Source organism: Miniopterus natalensis, chromosome 16, assembly GCF_054644295.1.
Source record: "Miniopterus natalensis isolate mMinNat1 chromosome 16, mMinNat1.hap1, whole genome shotgun sequence".
In the NCBI taxonomy this organism is placed as follows: Eukaryota; Metazoa; Chordata; class Mammalia; order Chiroptera; family Miniopteridae; genus Miniopterus; species Miniopterus natalensis.
Genome location: NC_142096.1, coordinates 27,437,023 through 27,459,293, shown reverse-complemented (window position 1 = coordinate 27,459,293; position 22,271 = coordinate 27,437,023). Strand labels below are relative to the sequence as shown.

Here is a 22,271-nt window from a genome sequence, read left to right as displayed (position 1 = left end):
ATTTAAAATCATGAAAACAATTGACTCTGGCTTGGGAAATAATAACTAGAATTTTAAGAATTCACATTATCCTATCCCTTTCCCATAAAAGGCACAAATTCTCTCTTCTTTTGAAAAACCCTCTTTTGCAGTCATTTAATCTAATCTGTAAATGTCTTTATTCATTCCAAAAGCATTTATTGCCCATTTAGCATGGATTCAGGTCAAATATGCATAGTAGCCAGGAAATCTTACACCTTGAAAAGATGGCAGATGAATCAAAGGAACATGGCAACCGACAGGAAGAGCTGGAAGCAATAGAAAGTGCGAGGACGGTGGTGATCGAGGTTGCCTATGACTCAGGGTCGTTACTATGCAGGAATGCTGGCCCAGGTGGGTGTCCTGATTTTAATGCCAAATTGTACACCTGTGCAGGTTGAACCACACTTTTGTGGGCTCAGTAGAGATTATGGGTCCCGGTTTGTGGCACTCATTCTGTACAGTGTTGAAAGATTATCTATTCCTTGCCCTCAAGTTGGTTACAAGCATTGAATAAACTGAGAAAATAGAGATGCCATTCTGTAGAAACAGAGGAAAAGGAATCTTTAGCCTGAGTGGCCTTGGAGGGGGTTGGGAATGGGTGGAGTTGGTTGGTAAAGGAATGTTTCTGGAGGATAATCCACTTTATCCTGAGTGATGACTGGGGGTGGCTACACATGGGAGGGGACACAAGGGTACCTGAGGCAGAGAGCAGAACAGAAGTCGGGATGCAGGAGTGGTTCTCTATACCTGGGAGACAGAGGAGGTGGTAAGAGGTGGAAACTGTGGCTGAAGAGACCGGTTGGGGTTAAAAAAGACATGTGAATCAACAAAGTAAACATCTCATCTGAAAGGACAGAAACAGGTTCTGTGCTGCTATATGCTAGGTGTCTGTGAGAAATCTTAAAATTGATAGGAACGGATGGAGGCTATACCGCCACCAGGAATTTAATCTGTGTTTCATACTTTTGGCCTATGCAAATGTTTTCTGTAAAGAACACATAAACTGATCAAGTGGGAAAAGCAAATAATCTGGAATCAGAAGGTCTGGATTTAAATCCTGACTTGACTGACTTCAGGCAATGTCTTGAGGGGAGTTTCTAGGACACAACCCTTTAGGGTCATGTGCCCTTCCATGCCCAAATCACTTTGCAAAAGAGCCTTCTTTGGCCACCAGACTGATTCTGAGACTTTAAGTTTGAGCTGCCAAGTTAAATGATGAAACTTCACAATAGAGCATTGTGAATTTTTAGCTCTGATGTATGTTTAAAATATAAGTGTTGTGGTTGATTTTACCTACATTGTTTTAAAGGATTGTTTTTGCACGGAGCTCTCCAGATCTTAACTGTCTGGCCTCCCTTTATGTTGTTGGGTAGCCTCCTTCCCTAAAACATGGTCCTCCTCTTGGTGGCTGGCCACTGCCGGTAGGAGGTAGGACAATGGCCTTGTGGGTCTGTAAGAGGGGCCCAAGGGCCAGGTCACTGGGATTTGAAGTCTCATGCTGCTGCTACCCCTGCCTTGCCCCTCTAGTTCTGTTCTTCTATCCAGATAAAAATAACTGGACGCTTCGAGAACCAGTATTTGTTGGGGAAATCTGGCTTCCCTATACCTACCACCGCCCCTTTTCCTCTATTGGGATGCACTGAAACTGGCCAAGGATCCATTCCTTCCCCTTTGCCTTGGAATTCTCCCTCTTCTTACAACTGGGTTCTGGGAAGTCAAAAGCTTGCTTGTGGTTTCACACATACTCTATAAATTGTACCTCTGTATAAATGACCCAGTATCTAAAGATAATAAATGTGCTCTATTTTAAAATTAGTCTTTCATTAAATCCATGCAGGTGAGTCAACTAATTACTCTGGGTTTTAGGATTCTTCCATACATCAGAGCTAAAAATTCACAGTGCTTTATACTAGGTAGTGTCTCTGGTTCCTTCTAGCTCTAAATCTTCCACATGTGTAAATATCAATTTATGGAAGCATAAATCTTATCACTGTTCACAGCTCAAGGCTTAGCTGTTCTTTGTTTTTTTCCTCTCTCCTTTCCTATGTAATGGAAATGTTTGTCACGGAAATTCAATAATATTAGGAGTGTTGATTGAATTTTCTTGATTTGTGAGGACAGGATCTGTGATGTATGTTCTTGGGTGTTTAAATTTCTCAGGAAATTTCAGTTGGCATTATGTTATTACCACTGGTATATACAGGTTATTATATTACTTCTATTTCAATTACCCATGTTTACTATTTCCTGTCTTCTTATATTAAAAAAAATTTGCTATGAGCAGAGGCAGAGGATTTAGAAGTCAGTTGGGTGGCAAACACCACTGGCTCCAGAAGTTGATGGAGTAATTTGTTTTCCACAGTAGAAAGTTAAGAACCACGTTAATTACTATAAGAGGGCTACCATTTTGGTAGAGGTCAATAGAGTATTCTAATATAAAAATTGTAATTAAAAAATTTTATCATTACTTTTATCAAAGTTGTACATGTTTTAAACAAATCAAATCATTTTAAATGCCTTAAAAAATAATCTTATACATACTACCACCATTTTCCACCCCACAAAGGCAAGGACTTTTAATTTTTTAATCTAATTATTTTTATATTTATCTTTATATTTCAAAACAATATCCTTCTTGATTGTGTTCTTAATTTTTCAATTGTAGTCCTCCATTGAAAATAAGAGTCATAAGCTCTTTTTTAGTTTTTCACTATCACACACACACACAAACACCCTTCCTAAAGCTTTATCATAATTTTACATTAGTATGATAATATAAATGCTTTTGAAAGCTGAACATTTTAATATACAGCGACCATTTTTCCTGTTCTATATGCTTTATTTTCGCTGGAATTAGCAATTGTCCTATTTTGTGTTCACTAACTTTTTTATGTATTTATAACTTATTTAACCTCCTTTAGTTATGTAAATCTCTTGGTATGTTCTAACACTCTAGAGATTCTATCAATTTTATCTTCTTTATTAAGTCTCTCTCAGAGCTTCCTGACCTGCTTCAGTCTGGATGTTTTTTTCTTGCTCCTAAAGCAAGAAAGAAACCTCCTTTCACCATCATCTTGGTGGTTTCCTTCACTTCCCCTCCTGTCTTGAATCTCTTGCATCCTGGTTTCCATGCCTTCTTTTTCTCTTGAATCCCTTGATATGATGTGACACATCCTCTTTTAGCTTCTTTAAATAGAAATAGTGGGGAGGGGTAACCATTTGAGAGCTTTCTATTCCATCTGAACGTATCATAGATTGTTGTTCTGGGTATAAAATTTTAATTTGATGATAAACTTTTTTTCAGAGCTTTGAAGATATTAATCCATTATTTTCTGACTTTCAGTGTTGCTGTTGAGAAGTCTCTATTAATTTTTTAAATAATTTCTATTTCTTTTTTAAAAAATCATTTTGATTTTTTTCTCTCATTTAGAAGCTTGTTTTTCTGCAGTTTTGCTCCATGTTTACATATCATGCTGGGAGCATGATGGGTCCTTCTATCCTCTATCTCAGAGGTTTTTTTTGAAATATTTCCTCTATTGCATTTTCTCTTTTTTCTAGAGTCCAAATATCTAGATGTTCTCTGGTTATCTTATTTTCTTGCTATTTTCCATCGATTTCTCTGTTGGCCCTACTGTCTGTAAGATTTTTTCAATCTTATTTTCTAAATTTTTATTTAATTTTTAAAATTTCTGAAATTATCTTTTATATATCATTCTAAGATCCTTTCTCTAAATATTTTTTCAGGGCTGTGATATTTTTCCTTCTCTCTTTATGATATTAATGTTAGTCTTCTTTTCATTTCTTTAAAATCTTTTCTTCCCTCTATCTCTATGCCTCACTTTTTTCCTCTACTTGTTCATTTTCCTTCTATCTTTCAGTTTAGAATATTTTCTTAAATGTGTGGTGGTTCTTTTGGCTGTCCACTGATACTGAAAATTAGAGCAATAAATATCTGATGGAAGTTGAGTGCATGCTGGAGGGCTTGTTGAGTAATACATTTACCCACTAAAGAGCCTTAAAGAATAAATCCCCTGGCCGAGCCAAGGGAATATTTAATATTTCCCAAGGGCCTCAAAGAGTGCTAACAACCAAAATAAACAACGTGCTTATATAATCACCCAGGATACTTCTGAGCAGAAGTGTCATCTGGCTCTTGCCTTGATATATGGTATTACATATATCTTTAACACTCTACGGAAGCTAAAATTAGAAATAACAAACAGAAAACATTGTTTTCACACCTACAGTTCTCTTAATATTATAATCCATTTCTTTCACTTTTAAAAAATTGTGGTAAATACATGGAACATAAAATTTACCATCTTAACCATTTTCACATTTACAGTTCAGTAGTAAGTACATTCACATTGTGGTGCGACCAATCTCTTGAACTTTTTTCATCTTGCAAAACTGAAACTCTGCACCCATGAAAAAACAACTGCCCAGTCTCTCTTCCCTCAGTCCACCATTCTACTTTTTGTTTCATGAATTTGATTACTCTAGCTACCTCATATAAGTAGAATTATACAATATTGGTATTTTTGTGACTGGCTTCACTTCATGTTGGCAAGGTTAATCAGTATTACAGATGTGTCAGAATGTCCATGTTTTTGAAGGTTTAATAATATTTCATGGTATGTATATATCACATTTTGCTTATCCAGTCATCTGTCAGTAAACACTTGGGTTGCTTCCACCTTTTGGCTATTGTGAATAATGCTGCAATGGACATGAACATGGGTGTACGGTATAATCCTTTTAAACTAATGTTGCTTTTGCTCAGAACTTTCTTCAAAGGTCTCCAAATTTCTTCCTGTTGGTGTTTTGTTGAAATTTTCTTTCTTCCTGCGCACTACCTGAGAGTCTCTGCTTCTGTCCCCTCCTGCAGCCCCACCTCCCCAATGTCCTAGAGTTTAGTGCTTCTCTATTCAAGTGTATTTTAAAAGAAGAGTCCACAGGATGGGAGAGTACAGACATCCTTATAGTAGCTGGCTTCATCCTGACTCCCAAAGAAGACTAGAGTTCTAGGTAGTTAGCACTAACTATTGACCTTAAAAAATTTAGATTTCCTGACTCTTTGGGAAATAATCACTAAAGATGCAATCCTTTGACTTAAGAGTGTTTTCATGAATTTTAAATATGCAAAGCAAGGTATAACTCATTAAACCACTAACTGTCTAGCATGAAATCCTTAAGAAGAATTCCTTGATTTTCCTGAGCGATTCTGGTAAATTGTGAATGTGTGTTTATGGAATCAGGTGATATGAAAGTTGTGAGGCAGGGTGAGAAGAGAGGTAAATTTGGAAAAATCAAAGGTGGCCCTCGTAGGGGACCTACACTGGAGCTCCTAGTGCCTGAGGGCTATTCTAGAGGTCCTGATAGTGGGCTATTTTGCAGGGTATCGAACTGAGAATGAAAGTAAATCCTAAAAATGCCTATTTTAATCCTAGAATGTCAGAACCAGCAAGGACCTTACAAAACAGGTCTGGTGAGGTTTCCAAACAGCCACCCTGCTGGGCTCTGATGAAGTTTTCACCCATCCTCAGCAAAACGAGAAAAGGACACTAAAATCACAAAACAAAACCTATCTCATTTTATTATCTACAAGTATAACCTCCCTTCAATTTTGATGCTAAAACTTGTTTCATGTAGAGATGCTGATAGAGGACAGTTGTTTTAATACTCTTACCTGGGCATTAAAATAAAATCTTAAAAAAAAAAAAAGAATCTTCGAATTCTTTACACATGATAGAGTCACCATAACATGAGTTAGGTGTAGTTCATTTTCCAAGGGCAATAGAGCACCTTCCGGGTCTGTGTGATATGTGTCATTCCCTCAGTTATTTAGCAGGACAGTATGACCTCTCTACACAAGTGGTAGTATAACATATGAATATGAAAGACATTTGGAAGTCGCAACAAAATATTTAACTCAGATTTTATAAATATTTTTAGTTAATCTTTAAAAATAACCTATTTTCTTAAGTATGATAGTCTTAAACTCTGTCCTAAGAACATAGTTTTAACTTCTGCAAAAAAGGAAAAAAACCCTTTTATTCTCAATCTTTTCAAATATATTTTAATCTATGTGACCTAATGTCTGAATGAGGTGTCTTTCTAGCTAAAATTGGATAGAAATTGTATCTGAGAAAAGCTTAAATTGAGATTTCTGTAAAGAGATGGTCCCGAGATCAAGGTGGACTTAGAGAACACTTTTTCTAATGGGCTTAATTGTTTCTGGTGTCACATTCCCAGAAGAAAACAGCATGAAAATGATCTGGATCCAAGGAAGCAAGGGGGATGCTCTCAGAAAGCTAATGGGTTTTAAAAGCTGCCTCATCTTCATCGAGTGAGTACCCTGATGGGCAGCATTAAGCATCTGGAAGATGGAAAATGCTCTCTGGGAGTACCATGTTAATATTATTAAGCTTCTCACAGTGACTTGAAGTTTCTTGTTCAGAAAAGTGCTGAAGAAACCTCAGCCCTATTGAGTTGTAATAATGTGGAAACCTGGGGTGGGGATGGCAACAGTAATTGGAAGCTGATGCAGCAGACATATAGGGAAGAGTTCACCTTACAGAGTTCAACAGCAATAATCTTGGAGGGAGGAGAGACTTCTCAAGGTTTGCTGAGATGAGAACAGAATCCTCAGGAGCTGTCTGACTAATCCCAATAATAGCAGTAATTATGCCACTGTGAGCTGCTGTTGGTACATTTTATCATTTGAAGCAAATCGGGTCTTCTTAGACACTAAAAGCAAAAGTACCTTCTTGATATATTAAATTGTCTTCCAATGCTTTAGAAGAAAGTCTATTTACTTTCATGAAAAAGCACTCCTAGTCGGTATTTTTCAGTGGCGTAGGATTAGGACATTCCTTAATCAGGTGAAGTACAATGACTCATAGTACAAGTAGAGCACTGGAGAGAGTCCCTGGATGGAATATGACAGTCACAGCTGCAGGCCCAGCCTCCAGAGAGGTCGTTTTTATATCCATCCCCAGAGATTGTCTCATGATTCCCACGGTGCCTCTAGGCCTGGCTCCTCAAAATTCCCTGCCCCTCCTATAAATTACTAGCCTCAGAATACCAAATCCTTCCTCTTATTTTCCCAATGCCCATTAAAGGAGTTCAACCATTTCATAAAGAATACAACTTAAAAGAGGCTGAGGGGAAAGGCACATTTAAGAATATATATCTTTATGTGAGATTTTTTCTATGCAAGGCCAAGGCAAGCATAACCAACATAGAATCTTCACTTTGGACTCCTGGACCAGGAGTGTCATTATTTTACCACTTAATGGGATTTTGTATGTCTTTCTGTCTTGTCCTTTTCTCAGAAAATGTTAAAAATCCCCATTTAGAACTCAAGTCCAATAAAAAAAAATAATCAAACTCTCCTGGTCAAACTTCTAAAACTCCCGCATTCCCTGCCACCCAGGTTCATATTCCTTCCTGTTTCCAGTTGCAGAAGGTCAAGGTTGACACCCTGGAGCCTCAGGGAATGACCTAGCCCATCACCAGCTTAAGGCACATCCTGGGAACTCCACGAGAGTTCACTGGAGTTAATCCTTTCTCCCCACACTGTGGTATCCCAAAAATACAAGATCAATGTGATACTAGTGTGTTATAATACTATATATTTTATTCCTTAAGTGCACTAGGAACTGATTTGTGACATGCACCCAGTGAAAACACATACACGGACTGAATGGGGATCTTTAGCAGAGTGCTGCAGAACACTATCCTTGGACTTTGTATCTGTATGAATTCTCAGTCGCAGACAACACAATTCATTCAACGTAATTTAAGCATAAAGGGATTTTTAAAGGGTATTAGGTTGTTATGTGACCTCTCAAAATGTCGTAGGTCCACACTACTGTATGGGCCTACCCCCAACAAATAACTTCAGTTTTGTTCTTACCTTTATATTTGTTGAACATCAAATGCATAAAGGCTCATTTACTACATTAAAAGTAGTTCAGCCTGGCCAGGCATGGCTCAGTGGTTGAGCGTTGACCTAGGATCCAGGCGATCAGGATTCGATTCCGGGTCAGGGCACGTGCCCGGGTTGCGGGCTCGATCCCCAGTTGGGGGCATGCAGGAGGCAGCCGATCACTGGCTCTCTCATCATTGATGTTTCTATCTCTCTCTCTCCTTCTCCTTTCCTCTCTCTGAAATCAATAAAGATATATATTTTAAAAATAAATAAATAAAAGTAGTTCAGATTATTTTCTTTGGTTTCAGAACAAGGGAGAGAATAGCATCACTTCCCTCTGCACTGACAAAATATCTTATCCAAGTTAACCTGAGTCACATCACAAAGGCTATACTTCACAAGTGGCTTCAGTAAGCACTTCTATTGTCTGTATCTTGAACACCTGAGGCTTTATTAGGTAGTATAGGGAATGCCCAAAGTAGTTTTTACTGGTGGAATTTGTGGCTTGCGTATTAAAAGTGACATCTCATTGGCGAAAAGTACTGAAAATATGTAGATTGGCTAAAGTGTTTGAGAAGCACTTAGTACTTCCTATCCTTACATGAACAGGAGGCCCGTGCCGTGCACTCTCAGGGGGAATTCTCCAGGACTGAACCTTAAATGGCCAACCATGCATGAGGAGGATTTCCATCTTCCTAATGTTCACTGAATCTTGCCTCTGAAATGTTCTGATGCCTCAAGGACGGTGGGTAGAGCTGGATTTTAAAGAGCTCAAAGAATTTGTTAATGAATGTCGGTAGGCAGACTTTGGTCTGAGTCTTGCCTGCGTTACGCCTTGTAAAAAGGTCATAGGGAGTGCTCAGCATTTGCAGTCTTGTATGACGGCTGTTATCCACCAAAGAGGGCCTAAGATTTATGCAATACCAAACTGGCTTCTATCTGTTTATAACATAATTTCATTCTACCTCTTCATCTGCAGTTCTAAGGAAGCCAAATAACCAGTTCAGCATAATTAGAAACCTTCATTTCAGCTATGTTTAGCTATCAATCTTTAACTCAAATCCAGCACTGCCTAAAAGAAATATGAGAGCCGCACTTGAAAAGTTAAATATCTGGTTTGTATAATTTATCTGATTTTTTCTGGTTGTTTCAGCAGTAGGGTCAGTCTGCTGTTATGATATACTAACCATATGCCTAGTCCATCTACTTTTCTATATGTACAATTTCCCATAATAAAACATAACAAGGCAAAAAAACACACGTCTACAGAAGAGTCTGGCTGATTTCATCTGTGTTCCGAGTATTCTCATAAAGAAGGCTTAAATCGTGTGGCTGAGGGGTTAATGTCCAGTGCTTCAGTATATAGTTATGACTGTCTCTATATCTTCCAAGAAGCATTAATGAAGAACCAGTCTGCTTCATAAGGTAGATATAAATGTCTAATCACTATGTTGTACGCCTGAAGTTAATATAATATTGTATGTTAACTGTAACTGGGAGGGAAAAAAAAGTCTGTAGAGTAGAAGTTGAACTTCAGAATCCTTGTTTAAGAATCTTCCCTTCCTAGGGCAAGAAACCAGAAAATAAAGTAATGATGGCATCCAGAAGAATGTACTAGAAAAGGAAGGCAAAAGGCGACCTCTCCTACTCTCCAGGAAGGAGTAATGTGAAGTCTGCAATGGCAAGTAAGCAAGCATGGCCCCTGAGGGCAGAAAGCAGCAGCAGAAAGGTAACAGTGGTGATAGCAGCGAAGAGAGGTGAAATGCTGAAGACAGCAAAATGGACTGGTGGAGACCAAAACTAGCACAAGGTTGGTGTTTTCCCATGCAATACTCTGTTCCAGCAAATGACAGCAGAACTTCTATTGGCCAAGTGTGGATTTTGTCTGCAGCCAGCATTTGGTCTTGTCTGCAAAAAAGCAAAGCCAAGTAATTGAGGACAAAGAATGTGTGATAAAGTAAGTTGTCGGAGGGTTTTGGTTGCAGGTTGCAGAAACTCCAACCTAAATTCTCTTAAGCAAATAGGCAAAGGTGAAACTGTTTTAGGCGTGGATGAAGAATAGTGGAAAATGGATCCTTGAATAAAAATTGTGGCTATTCCTGAAAAGGGGGAGGATGGAGTGTCAGAAAGCCAATCACAGATGTACATCTCAAAATATATCAAAGGAATTTAACTGAACGGTGGCTAAAGTGGTTGGTTTGAATTTCACTTGAATCATGGACTCCCCTGAGAACCTGATAAAATCTGTATTTCCCAAAGGTGGGAAATACATAAATACATGAATAAAATAATACCCTTTTTGGTGATTTCTGGACTCCCTGAAACCCATTTTGGTTCCATGAATCCATGAGGCAAGAACTCCTCAAATTGTATAATAACAGAAGCTACTAGGATGAAATGAAATGAAGTTATAGAGAGATGACACCCTTCCAAAGTAAACTGATGAGTCAGATGTTTTTCCCCTGGGAGTATCTGACAATTCTGAGCATGGGCTGAAGATAGACTTTTAAAACACAGAGGGATTTCACAGGAGAATGAAGAGACCAGCCAAGCTTTTAGTGGTTATATGGGGCTGGAGTAATAAATAGGAGACTTAAGGGGTTTCGATGCATGATGAATTTCCCCACGAGCCTTTTCTGAGTTCCAGGTCTGCAGGGTAAGCTGAGGAAGAATGTAAAACACTTCTAAAAGGCAGAGTGGGATCCTGGGTAGTTTCACTGCCTAAAAACACAGCCAGTATCCCCAAAGATCCTTGACAGGATGTAAAACTATGTATGTGGTAGGGTAAGGATCTAAAGAGATCACCTGAGAACCTCCAAAGACGAAAAAATCTCCTACAGTGTTTTAAGACTAAGGAGGCATGCACCCAAAACATCTCAATTAAAATTCTCTAAAACACATGCCACTAAAAAACATATGAATCAGACCTAGAATGAATCCCATTAAAACTGCAACCCAGCCCTGACTCAGCACAATCCTGGACTGAACTGTTCATTTTTTTCTCCCTCTCTTCCTAAGAAAGGAAATATGAAAACCTCTCTGGTGAGAAATTACATCAACTACAGACTTTACGGCTCTTAAAACTAGAGTCCATATAGCTCTTTACAGTATTTTTGTCCCACATATAATTACTAGACAGAGAACTGACCCATGAATGACCTAGATATTGGTGTTAACAGACAGGGACATTAAAAATCTACCAACAGCATAAAGAGCACAACAGTAGGCAAACAATATAAAGACAGAAGCGATACTCCAGAAACAAACACAGATATTTAGACACCTGCTTTATGACAAAAATGACTAAGTGCACTAGACAAAAACAGCTTTTTAATAATGGTGCTGGGTTAGTTACATGTGCACATGAGGGGCAAGGGTATTTTGACTCCCCACTACACACCACATATAAAAATCAATTCCATATAGACTGTAGATCCGTGCGTGACTGATAAAATATCAAAGCTTTCAGCAAGGAATGTAGGAAGTCACTTTTGTGACCTGAAGAAGGCAGAGACTGTTTAAAATACTTAACACAGGATGCATTAAAGATAAAGGAAAAAGTTGACAGAGTATGCTAAAATTAAGAATTTCTTGTCAGATGAAGACCAATATAGATATAGCCCTGTCCAGAGCTACTGTCTTCTCTCCTTCTGAGAACAAAACCAGGTCTTACATAAACAAGAAAAACAAATTTTATACTTTAAAAAAACCCTAAAGTGGTGTTTTCAACAAAGAAACAGTATTTTAAAGGTTGGCTTAGATAGATAACTGGAAAGACATTCTATCAGCATGCTAGAAATAACATCAATAACGCTCTTATACCTGGTCTTTTCCTCGACAGAGAATCACCACTAGCATCACGGTTATCAGTTCCAACTTTTCCTACCATTGGTTTCACGGCTGTCATACCATTACCTTTTTCCCTAGATGGGCCAGAAATTTCTTCATTTGAAAGACCTGAGTTTATCTAATGACACCTATAAATAGACTCACATAAAAATGTAGCAAATTGCAACAAATACACTTTAAGGAATTAAGCTCTGGAGTTGGAAGTGAACACAGTAATATTGCTGTCATCAAGGAGGCAGAGAACTTCACTGGCAGAAAGTACCTTTTTATGGCCCTGGACATCCTTCGGGATGGAAAAAAATAATAATACAATTAAGAATATCTGTAGATCAAAAGATGCCACTGAGAAAGAACAAAAACAATTCAGAATGAAAGACATTCTCTTACATATACTGAAAAAATACTCTTCTCTAGGAAATATAAAGAAATTTTACCAAGTGACTGGAAAACATAGATGTCCAAAATAAATTGATAAATATTTTAACATATACATCACCAAAGGGGATATCCAAATAGTCAGTAAACCTATAATAAGATGCTTAACCTCATTGTCATCAGGGAATTGTACATTTAAACCACAACGTGATACCCCAATACTCCCACCAGAAATAAAAAATGAAAAAGATGGAAAATAGAAAGTGTCGGCAAAGATATGGATAAACTGGAACACTTATACCCTACAGTTGTAAGTATAAATTGGTATAACCACCTTTGGAAAACAGTTTAGTAGCATCTATTGTAACTGCATATATTCATATTTTATGATCCAATAATTCTAGGTATATACTCAACAACAACAAAACCATGAATATAAACATTTGGCAAAGGACATGAAATAGAATTTTCACAGTGGCACTGTTCGTAAAGCAAAAAACCTGAGAATTCCAAATGGCTACCAATAGTGGAATGGACAGGTGAACGGTGGTAGATTCACAAACTGGAATATATGCATCAGTGAGAATGAATGATCTATAACTACATAAAACAACTCCAAAATATCTCACCCTAATGTTGAATGAAAACCCAAGTACAAAGGAGTGTTACATTTATATGAATTACATAAATGGGCAAAGATATGATGTGAGAAGCCAGGATGGTGATCACGACTGGGAAAGGGTGGGTATTACGACAGGAAGCACAAGTGGGTCTTCTGGAGTTCTGGTAATATTTTGTTTTCATCTGAGTGTCATTTACACAGGTGTGTTCAATTTGTGAAAATTAATAAGTAGAGATTTCCCTTACAAAGTTGTTTAAAATGTAGACAAAATGCTAGAATGAACCGCCACGTATTCATGTAACAATATACAACACAATGATCAGTTTATGACTAATACTGTTTTAAATATACTCCCACTTCCCATATTGTTTTGGAGCAAATTCCAGACATCATATCATTCATTTCACCTGTAAATATTTTAGTCGGTATCTCCAAATTATACAGACTTTTAAAAATATAGCCACAATAACATTATTCTAAAAATTGGTAACAATCTCTTAATATCATAAAAATGCAGTTAGCATTCAAGTTTCCAAACAGAGCACCTACACAGCTTTTTTTTTTTTCTTAAAATATATGTTTATTGATTTCAGAGAGAAGAAAGGAGAGGGGGAGAGAGAGAGAAACATCAATGATGAGAGAGTCATTGATTGGCTGCCTCCTGCAGGCCCCTCACTGGGGATCGGGCCGGGCCCAGAACCCAGGCATGTGCCCTGACTGGAAATCAAACTGCGATCTCCTGGATCCTAGGTCGATGCTCAGTGGCTGAGCCATGCCCGCTGGGCCACAGTTACACTCTTAAAATGTCCCTGTTTCTTGTAGATGTCCATGATAAAGTTTTCTAGTTTGGTTAAATGTTTTTTTACTATATTCTATTTTCAGAATGATGAATATGGGCAAATATGTTTGATAAAATTGCTTTTTAAAAATCAGTATTTTAATTTACAAGGATAAGAAGGCTCATAAGATAATTCAAGAGGCAGAAAATGGAAATTTAGCTTTCTGAAAGAAATTATAGCTTTGTGGGTTCTAGTGACATATAATAATACATTGGCCATGTTTATTGCTGCGGTTTGAATATTTATATAAAGGAATTATGGTGCTTCTTGAGCACAGGATGTTTAAACCCATGATACACTCTTTTATCACGGCAAAAGGAATTTACATTGCCCTGACCTGTATTTACTCAACATGCCTTGATGTTAGGAGCCTTGAGTCATCACTGAGGAAGCTGGCCTAAGCTCTTGAAATACGATGGTGTTTTTCTGGAAAGCTTTTCAATGAACAAACATTTACAGTGATGGCAGAGCTATCAATACTGATCCTTCCTGCACTGTAACTGGTTTTGGCAACAGATAAGCAGGACATGGAAGAAACTCCTGCTAGTTGTTTATTCTTGAAAATATGGGTAATGAGTCGTCCTGTTCCCAATAAAAAATAAAGCCAAAATTTGGGGGCTAATCTCTGCTTCATTTTGGTTGATTCTTCTTTTTCCAACACCAAAGAGACATCTTCCAAATTTGTGCCATTTTTAACCAAGAAAAAGGGGCAGTGGAAGGGCTCTGTGTTGTAGCTGTTTCATTTTCAGAATGAGTTCCTAGTAGTTTCCCTGTGTCATCCCTGGCATTTCACCGAGAAACTGGGAGAGGCCAAGTGTCAGAAGGTGTGATACTGTGATTTATAATGAGAAATACATATTTGGCCCCCATCTCCCTTTCTGGCACAGAGCTCCTAAAACCATTGGAATTTCTTAAGTGGAGAGAGTTATAAAGATATCTTTGTCGATGTTGTTTTAACATAATGTTAAGATTGTTATTACAGCAATAATGTTATATTAATATAATGTTAGTGTCAGGTTGATGTTATGATGTTAACCTAAAGATGGGGGCTGGTTGCCAATAGAGTCAACCTTGTGATTAGAGGGTTGAAACTTTCAGTCTCACCCCTGACCTTCTGGAGGGCAGAGAGGCTGAAGATTGAGTGATTGAGTTCAATGGCCAATGGCCAATGATGTAATCAATAATAAAGCCTCCATAAAAAACCAAAAGGACTGGGTTCAGAGAGCTTCTGGGTTGGTGAACATGGAGATTTGAGGAGACTGATGGGCCTGTGTGTGGGAACTCCGTGCCCTTTCCCCACACCTTGCTCTGTGTTCCTTAGTTTTACCCTTTAAGGATGGCCTGGTAATCTAGTAAGGAAAATTTTTTTTCTGAGTTGTGAGCTGCTCTAGCAAATTAATTGGACCCAAGGAGGGGCTGGTGGAAACCTCCAATTTATAGCCAATTGGTCTGAAGTATGGGCAACAGCCTGGACTTTCTACTGGTGTCTGGAGAGGGAGGAGAGCTGTCTTGTGGGACTGAGCCCTTCATCTGTGGCATCTGATGCTATCTCTAGTGTCAGAATTGAGTTGCATTACAGGACACCCTGGCATCCAAAGAATTGTTTGTTGGTGTGGGAAAACTTTCCCCAACACACACATTACTACTGGGTCCCAGAATCTAAGGAGAAGGTATGTTTTGAACTGCAAGGGAAGAAAAGCCTAGTTTTATGAACAAAAAGTACAGAGTAAAGTAATTCCAGAGTTGGTTCAAAAGTTCAACAGCAGTGTCACAGACAGGCTCTGCTCATCCTTCTGTGCCACTTTTAGCATACCAGCTCCCATTCTCATGCTGTTTGCCTCAGGTCACAAAATAGTCGCTGCAGATACCGGGATTAAACCTTCAAATGGAGGTATGCAGAGCCCTGGCCAGGTAGCTCAGTTAGTTAGAGTGTCATCCCAATAAGCCAAGGTTTTGCGTTTGATCCCCGATCAGGGCACATACAAGAAGCAACCAAATAAATGAATAGGTGGAACAACAAATCGATGTCTCTTATTCTCTCTCTCTCAAATCAATACATTTAAAAATAATTTCAAAAGCAGGTATGCAGGTAGAAAAGGGCCTTTCATCAGATGGTTCTCTCCTTCAATCAAGGAGACAAATTATCCTCAGAAGACCAATGCTCCCCAGCCAAACTCCCCTGTCTCAAATTCTAGGTGTTTACACCCAAACCAATCGTTGGCAAAGTGGAATAGGATCACCGTGATTAGTTTAGACCTACTGGGGCTCATCAAACAAAATGCAGTTGTTAACAAAGAAAATGATGGAATGGATGTCAGGGAGGCAAAGAACGACATCTGTCCTGGGCTACACTGTCGTTGTCTGCCATGCACCATTTTCAACAAAAGTCCTCACCTGAGTTTTCCAACACTGCATTCTCTAACGTGCTATATGGAAGCTGGTCACATGTAGGCCAACAGATAGCAACATAAAAAGCAAGAAAAACAATGAAAAACAACTTATTTTTTAATACTTTTGGTGTAAAGACATAACAATGTCCTATATACACACACATATATTATATATGTATTTTTAACAGAAGGTTCATAAGTTGGGTCACTTTAGTAAACTTGCTTTAGCTCAATTTTAATACATTGAAATGAGGATAATATTTAAGCAGATATTTTCAGTCCTACAATAACTCTATAAGGAATCAGCAGAAAAGACTACGAGTAGTTGAATGCAAGTTCATTACCACCACACAGAAATGATTAAAAGCATATGCACTTCTGATGCTATTTCATCTTTATATACCAGATCATCATGTTATTTTCCTTAAATTGAAATAACATTGTGAAATGTATGAAAGCATCCCAAAGGACAGCACAGAAGTCCACCAAAAGAACAAAAAAACAACAGATGAAGGTGGAGATTATATAGTGGTTACTATTCTAGAACAAACACATCTGAGTTTATCTTCTCCCCAAATATTTATTGCATTTGCTGACAGTTTTCCTGATGTTTTAAATTTTTCACAAGGCTACACACTCTTGTGATTAGGAAACAGCACTAAAATAGTGATGAGGCAACTTTATAGAAAATCAGACATTTGTCAACCTAATCTGTGGAAAGGTTCCTAAAATTGGGAAATTGCCTCTTAAAAAAATCAGAACATTTGACAACACCATGCCCATATTACCAATCAAAACAATTAGCTAGTGCAGAAAAACAATTACACCTTTTAGACCAATGCTTCCCAAACTTTAGTGTTAAAATGAATATTTGGATATAGCAGCTCTGAGGCTGGGCTTAAAATTCTGCATTTTTAATAAGCTTTCAGGGAATAGCAGTGTTGATGGTCCATGGACCACACTTTGAGTAGAAGGCTTTGGACAGGACATAGGCTCCCAGGTTTGTCACTGTTATTATGTTACTCATTTGCACAGTATTTTTTTCTTTCTTAACCAGTCCCTGGTCAGTTATGACTCCAGTCTGCCTTGCAATCTTTGCTCTACTTACTCATTTTGGTTGATTTCATTTACTCCATGGTCTCAACAGGACTTAAAGTTCAGAACCACCTACCACCCAGAAATAGTACTCTTAGACAGAATTCCCTATTCATGTACCCACATGAATCCCTCACAATTCCTGCTGCTTCTGGCTCCTTTTACCAGGCCTTTTTCCATTCACCAGGCCTTGCTATTTGCTTAAGGGTCTGCCCCCACTCAGATCCATTTCATTACCTGCCTGTTAGGATCTCCTAACCATCTCCCTGTTTTTAGGTTTTTTTGCCTCCAACCCATTCCTCACACCAGCACCAGACTAATTTTTCTAAGCCGAAAACTGAACGTTGCTCCACCTTTTTGGTGTCGACACAGCCTTCAAGGTGAGAGATAAAGCCTTTGACAGTTTCATTTCCCTACCTAAGCAGCCATGCACCTAATCAGTTTGATGCTCCAGGAGCAATGAAAACATTACATCAGATTTTCAGGCCCTCAAGCCTTTTCAGCTGCTTTTACTCCCTCAAATCCCTTCTCCACATCGCTTGACTACTGCAATTACACCTAAGTGCTTTTCCCTCTAAAGGAAGTCTTCTGGCCCTGGCCAGGTGGCTTGGTCGGTTGGAGTATCGTCCATGTACACCAAAAGGTTGTGGGTTCGATTCCAGGTCACGGCAGATACCTAGGCTGTGGGTTCCATCTTCAGCCTGGGCACTATATGGGAGGCAAATGATTGATGTTTCTCTCTCTCTCACAGCAATAAAAAAGCATATCCCAGGGTGAGAATTAAAAAAAAAAGGTCTTCAGGCTATAAACCATGTCTTTCTCTTTTATATCTCCAGCACCTAGCCCAGATGGTCTTCAGCAAGTGTTAATTGAATGAGTGTATCATTTAAAATAAAAATTAATATTTGGCCATGTATTCATTGCAGTATTTTATTTCAATACGTACACTAAGATTTATTTTAAACATTGTTAAATATTAAAAAAAACACCTTGGTATTGCCCTTGATATTTTCTGCAGTAGTAAAACAAATTTTAAAGAAAGGGTGATTATGTTCACCCTGGCTGTCAATTTGGCCTTTATTAAAGATTAACTGGTTGTCTTCTTTGGCTCTGTGCTTGGGTTATCTCTCAATGGGGATGATAGAAGATCCGTCCAATATTAACCTTAATTTGGATTCATTTTGTAACTTACTGAGCAATCGAGTAATTTGTTTTTGTTTTCTTTAACCACGACACAGGAAATTTATATCTGGAAGGACTCCTCTCTGGCAGACAATTTGTCTGGAAGTATCTATTAAGCACAGTCAGGATGAATCAGGCTGTCAAGTCTCAGTGTTTACAGATAAAAATAATAATTACACGAGTAGAGCAATGAAGGGAGTACGTGAGCAACTTATTGATGCAAAGAGATTATTAAACACTAGAATCGACAACCAAGATGTTACGGAATCTCTGTCCTTAACAGTCCTTAAATGCCACACAGCAATCACCCCTGATCCCTGGGGATATGTTCCAAGGCCCCCCAGTGGGTGCCTGGAACTGTAGACAGTGCCGAACCCCATATATACCATGTTTCCTTCTATCTACCTACGATAGAGTTTAATTTATAAACTAGGCGCAGTAAGAGATTAAGAATAGCTAATAAATCAATATAACAATAATATACTGTAACAGAAGTTAAAGTTATGAGAGTGCCACCTCTCTTTCAAAATATCTTATTACACTGTGCTCACCCTTTTCGTGCCGATGCGAGCTGATGAAACGCGGCGCAATGAGATGCAGTGCGGGGCATGAGGGGGTGCCGCAGGCCTCGCGACGCCGCATTAGGGTGCTGTGGGGGTGACCCGGACACGGCGCCCTCACCGACAGGCCGTCGTAACAAGAGGCGGAGCGTCTGCAGCGTCGAGACACGAGATAGAGGGACGCGCCACATGGGCAGAGCGAGCAAGACACCGCCCGCCCCACGCGGAAGGGCGTGCAATCGAAAATTATGAATTGTTTATTTCTGGAATTTTCCATTTCATATTTTCCGACGTCGAGTTGACCGTAACTGAAACCACAGAAAGCAAAGCGCTGGCCACGGCGGGGCTATTGTACAGGCTTTGGGAAAGTCGCTACCTCGGGAGCCTCAATGTCCCCATCTGACAAATGAGGATAAACGGCCTACTTCATAAGTTGCCATGAAAACTCAACGAGATAATAAATGTAAAGCTCTTAAATGAGATAGTAAGTATGAAATCTGGCTCTTGTGATTATTAATAAATGTTAGCCATCACTACAGTGAACAGTGTCCAGTAATTACTCTATGTATCTTGGTGACTCTGGAATGAAGAGGAAGCATAAAGCATTATTTGCCTTTTATTACAGTGACTCAATTAAAAAATTACTCCATAGTTATTTCCCCAGAGGTTTATCTTATTCCCAAGAACCACAATAAAGCACCTTTGACTTTAGAAGAGTCCAAGATTTAATGTTTCTCCACCTGAGTTGTTTTGTACTGTGCTCCTAATGCTTCCTCGTATTACTGAAATGGTCATCCGCATAATAAATAAGCATTAATGCTGCTCGTAAAACCCAGATGATTGTTCTGTACAGCACTTTATAGTCTAATAACATTTTCTGTTACATTGTCTAATTTGTTTCTAATATCATCCTACTGAGGCTGGTTTTATCATTTCTATTTTGTGTCCAAGGGATCAGAAATTTGAAGTAATTAAATGACCAACTTACAGTTACAAAATTGCCAGATGACAAGTAAGGACTCAAACCTTGGTCCTTTGAATTCAAATTCCATGTCATTGTCTGACCCTTTGGTCTCTTAGTCTGGAAAAGTCTGATTCTGCAGAGCATTTGTGAAATCTTCTGTGGATAGATGGTAATTTGGAAGTGGGTTTGTTGATTTCTTACTGGGGTAATATCAGCTTTTAGAGTAGTCTCTATATTGGTCTATAGTTGTTTTACTTTGTAATACGGGACTATTGTATTTACTTCATCCCTGGTGAGCCCACAAACAAACAAACAAAAAACACCAGAGGTAAAAGGGTACTTCTTTTCTTTTTCTTTGTAATAACGCACCATATTTTACATTTAAAATACATGCAGGTCATTCTCCACTTAAGCTTTTGAGCTTCTCATAGAATATTTAGTGAAAAGAGAACACTGTTTTAGTTTTTAAGTGTATTAATTATTGTATAAACAACTATATTTAAGAGTTGAATTCTGCATCACTTTTATTTCTTTGAGGTTTTGTTATTGCAGATAATGTAGTATTGCACTTCTATTTTTGAGAGGTTATTTTCTCAGTAAAACCACAATTTTCTATTTTACCAATACCAGTTTTGCTAATTTTCTATAAGCTGTTCCTTTTTCTTCTGAGATTGTGTATTGCATATGAGATGTTATTAAAATGTTTCTTTTTGATAAGTAAATAATATCTTAAGCATATGATTATTCAGTATGAAGGTTTGAAATATCCTTTCATATTCAGTATACCTTGAAATTTTGTTGTTATAAATTCCACAAGTTATCACTCTCATTATAGCATCATTTTGACATTGAGTTATTGGAAACATTATGGTAAACTGCAACATTCACCATGATGTTTTAGGAATAATAATCACATGCATTATCATCACCAAATTCTGAACAAATTTAGGCAGCAAGGAAAGACTTCAGATGGAGAAATGTCAGGGTTGGAGCTTCAGTAGTCATGAACTAGAGATAATTTTTTTTTATATTCAGAATGTAATAGATTCATTTTAAACTTTGCCCAATATCATTGTGATAACCATCAAAGCCCTTTCTCTCTATAACTGAATCACTTAAACACTAACGTAAACCGTGCTATTATTTTTCATAACAAACATGTTTATTTTCAATATTATCGAAATGCTTATTACTAATCTATAGATCTAAATTCTTGTACTGCTCTTAGGAAGATCACCAGTGAAATTCTAGTTTCCATACTGAAAGGATACGTTTTGGCCCTCATTTTCTTTACCTTTTTTGCAGATTTTGCAGAAAGGTTAAAATTTTCTACCATTTTGAAACTCTCATTTCATGGCTTTTGGGTGATGGGACCTGTTCTTCCTCCTTCCTCTCTGACCACACCCCCCGTTTATATTCCTCTTCTCTCCTCCCCAGGAAATCAGAAACCTCACAGGCCTCTAGACCCTACTTTCACTCATCTCACCCTCGTCCTCCAGCGTCTGTGGTTCCCGTGTCCCAGAGCCCCAGGAAGCCCTCCCGCCTCCCTCATTTCCACCACGCTCCAGGACTTTATCTTTTCTGACTTTATGATCATTATGCCATCCTTACTGATTTTATTGACTCCACTCCTGGCCTGCTTGCTTCATCCCTAAAATGCTGTTGGAAGGAGCTCAAAAAAAAAAAAAAAAAGGAGTTTTAAACCCTACAATATGGACAAGCCAACTATAGGAGCATCCCCAGTCCTTTCCGTCTGCTCCCCGGGGGAGCCCCTGCTGCTGCAGTTCCTTGCTTTCACCACCCTCTCTCACTTCGGTGACTTGCCCAAGCTCTTCCTTCCGTCTGCGATGATCTCGCTCACAGGCATCTTCCTTCGCCACCCCAGTTTTCTCCTGGCTAGCTAGCTGCTATTCAGCAAATAAGATGAGCTTTGCTGCTGCCGGGGAGCCTTCCCAGACCAACCTCCCACCACAGCTGTGGTCCCACAGCGCCTGCAGCGCCTGTCAGCAAACATGCCTCCTCTTCCTCCCAAGCATGCATTCCCCAGCCCCCTCGCTGGTCCAAAACAACACCCCTCCAGCTGCTCCAGGCTGTCCCTCTCCCAGGCCTGACACAAACGAGCGGCAACAGGGGCAGCTGTGAGGCGAGGGAGACGGTGGCTACAGGGCAGGGCCCTTGGTCTCGGAGCTACTGCTTGAAGAAGAGTTTCTGGATGATTAAAGAATACCTGCTTTGGACTTTTCATGATCGAGCCAATTCTTATTACAGTAATTAGCCTACCTAGCATACAGCCACTGCTCAATACATGTTTCTGAATTAATGACTGAATGAGTGGAAAAAAATGCTTTAGGACAGATAACGAAGAATGCATCAGATGAGACATCTTCAATCAAGCTGTCATACCTGACGTCCAAAGTTAGCTTAATTTTTAAAACATT

General features: G+C 38.7%; 1 protein-coding gene across 1 annotated transcript in view; it reads left to right on the top strand.

Moving 5' to 3' along the window:
* The first annotated feature begins 245 nt into the window (after positions 1-245).
* TRPA1 (transient receptor potential cation channel subfamily A member 1) overlaps positions 246-22,271 on the top strand; it is a 72,139-nt gene continuing 50,113 nt past the window's right edge. Inside the window, exon 1 of the mRNA XM_087825606.1 lies at positions 246-372. Coding sequence (XP_087681732.1) covers positions 246-372 — 127 coding nt within the window. The remainder of the gene's footprint in view (positions 373-22,271) is intronic.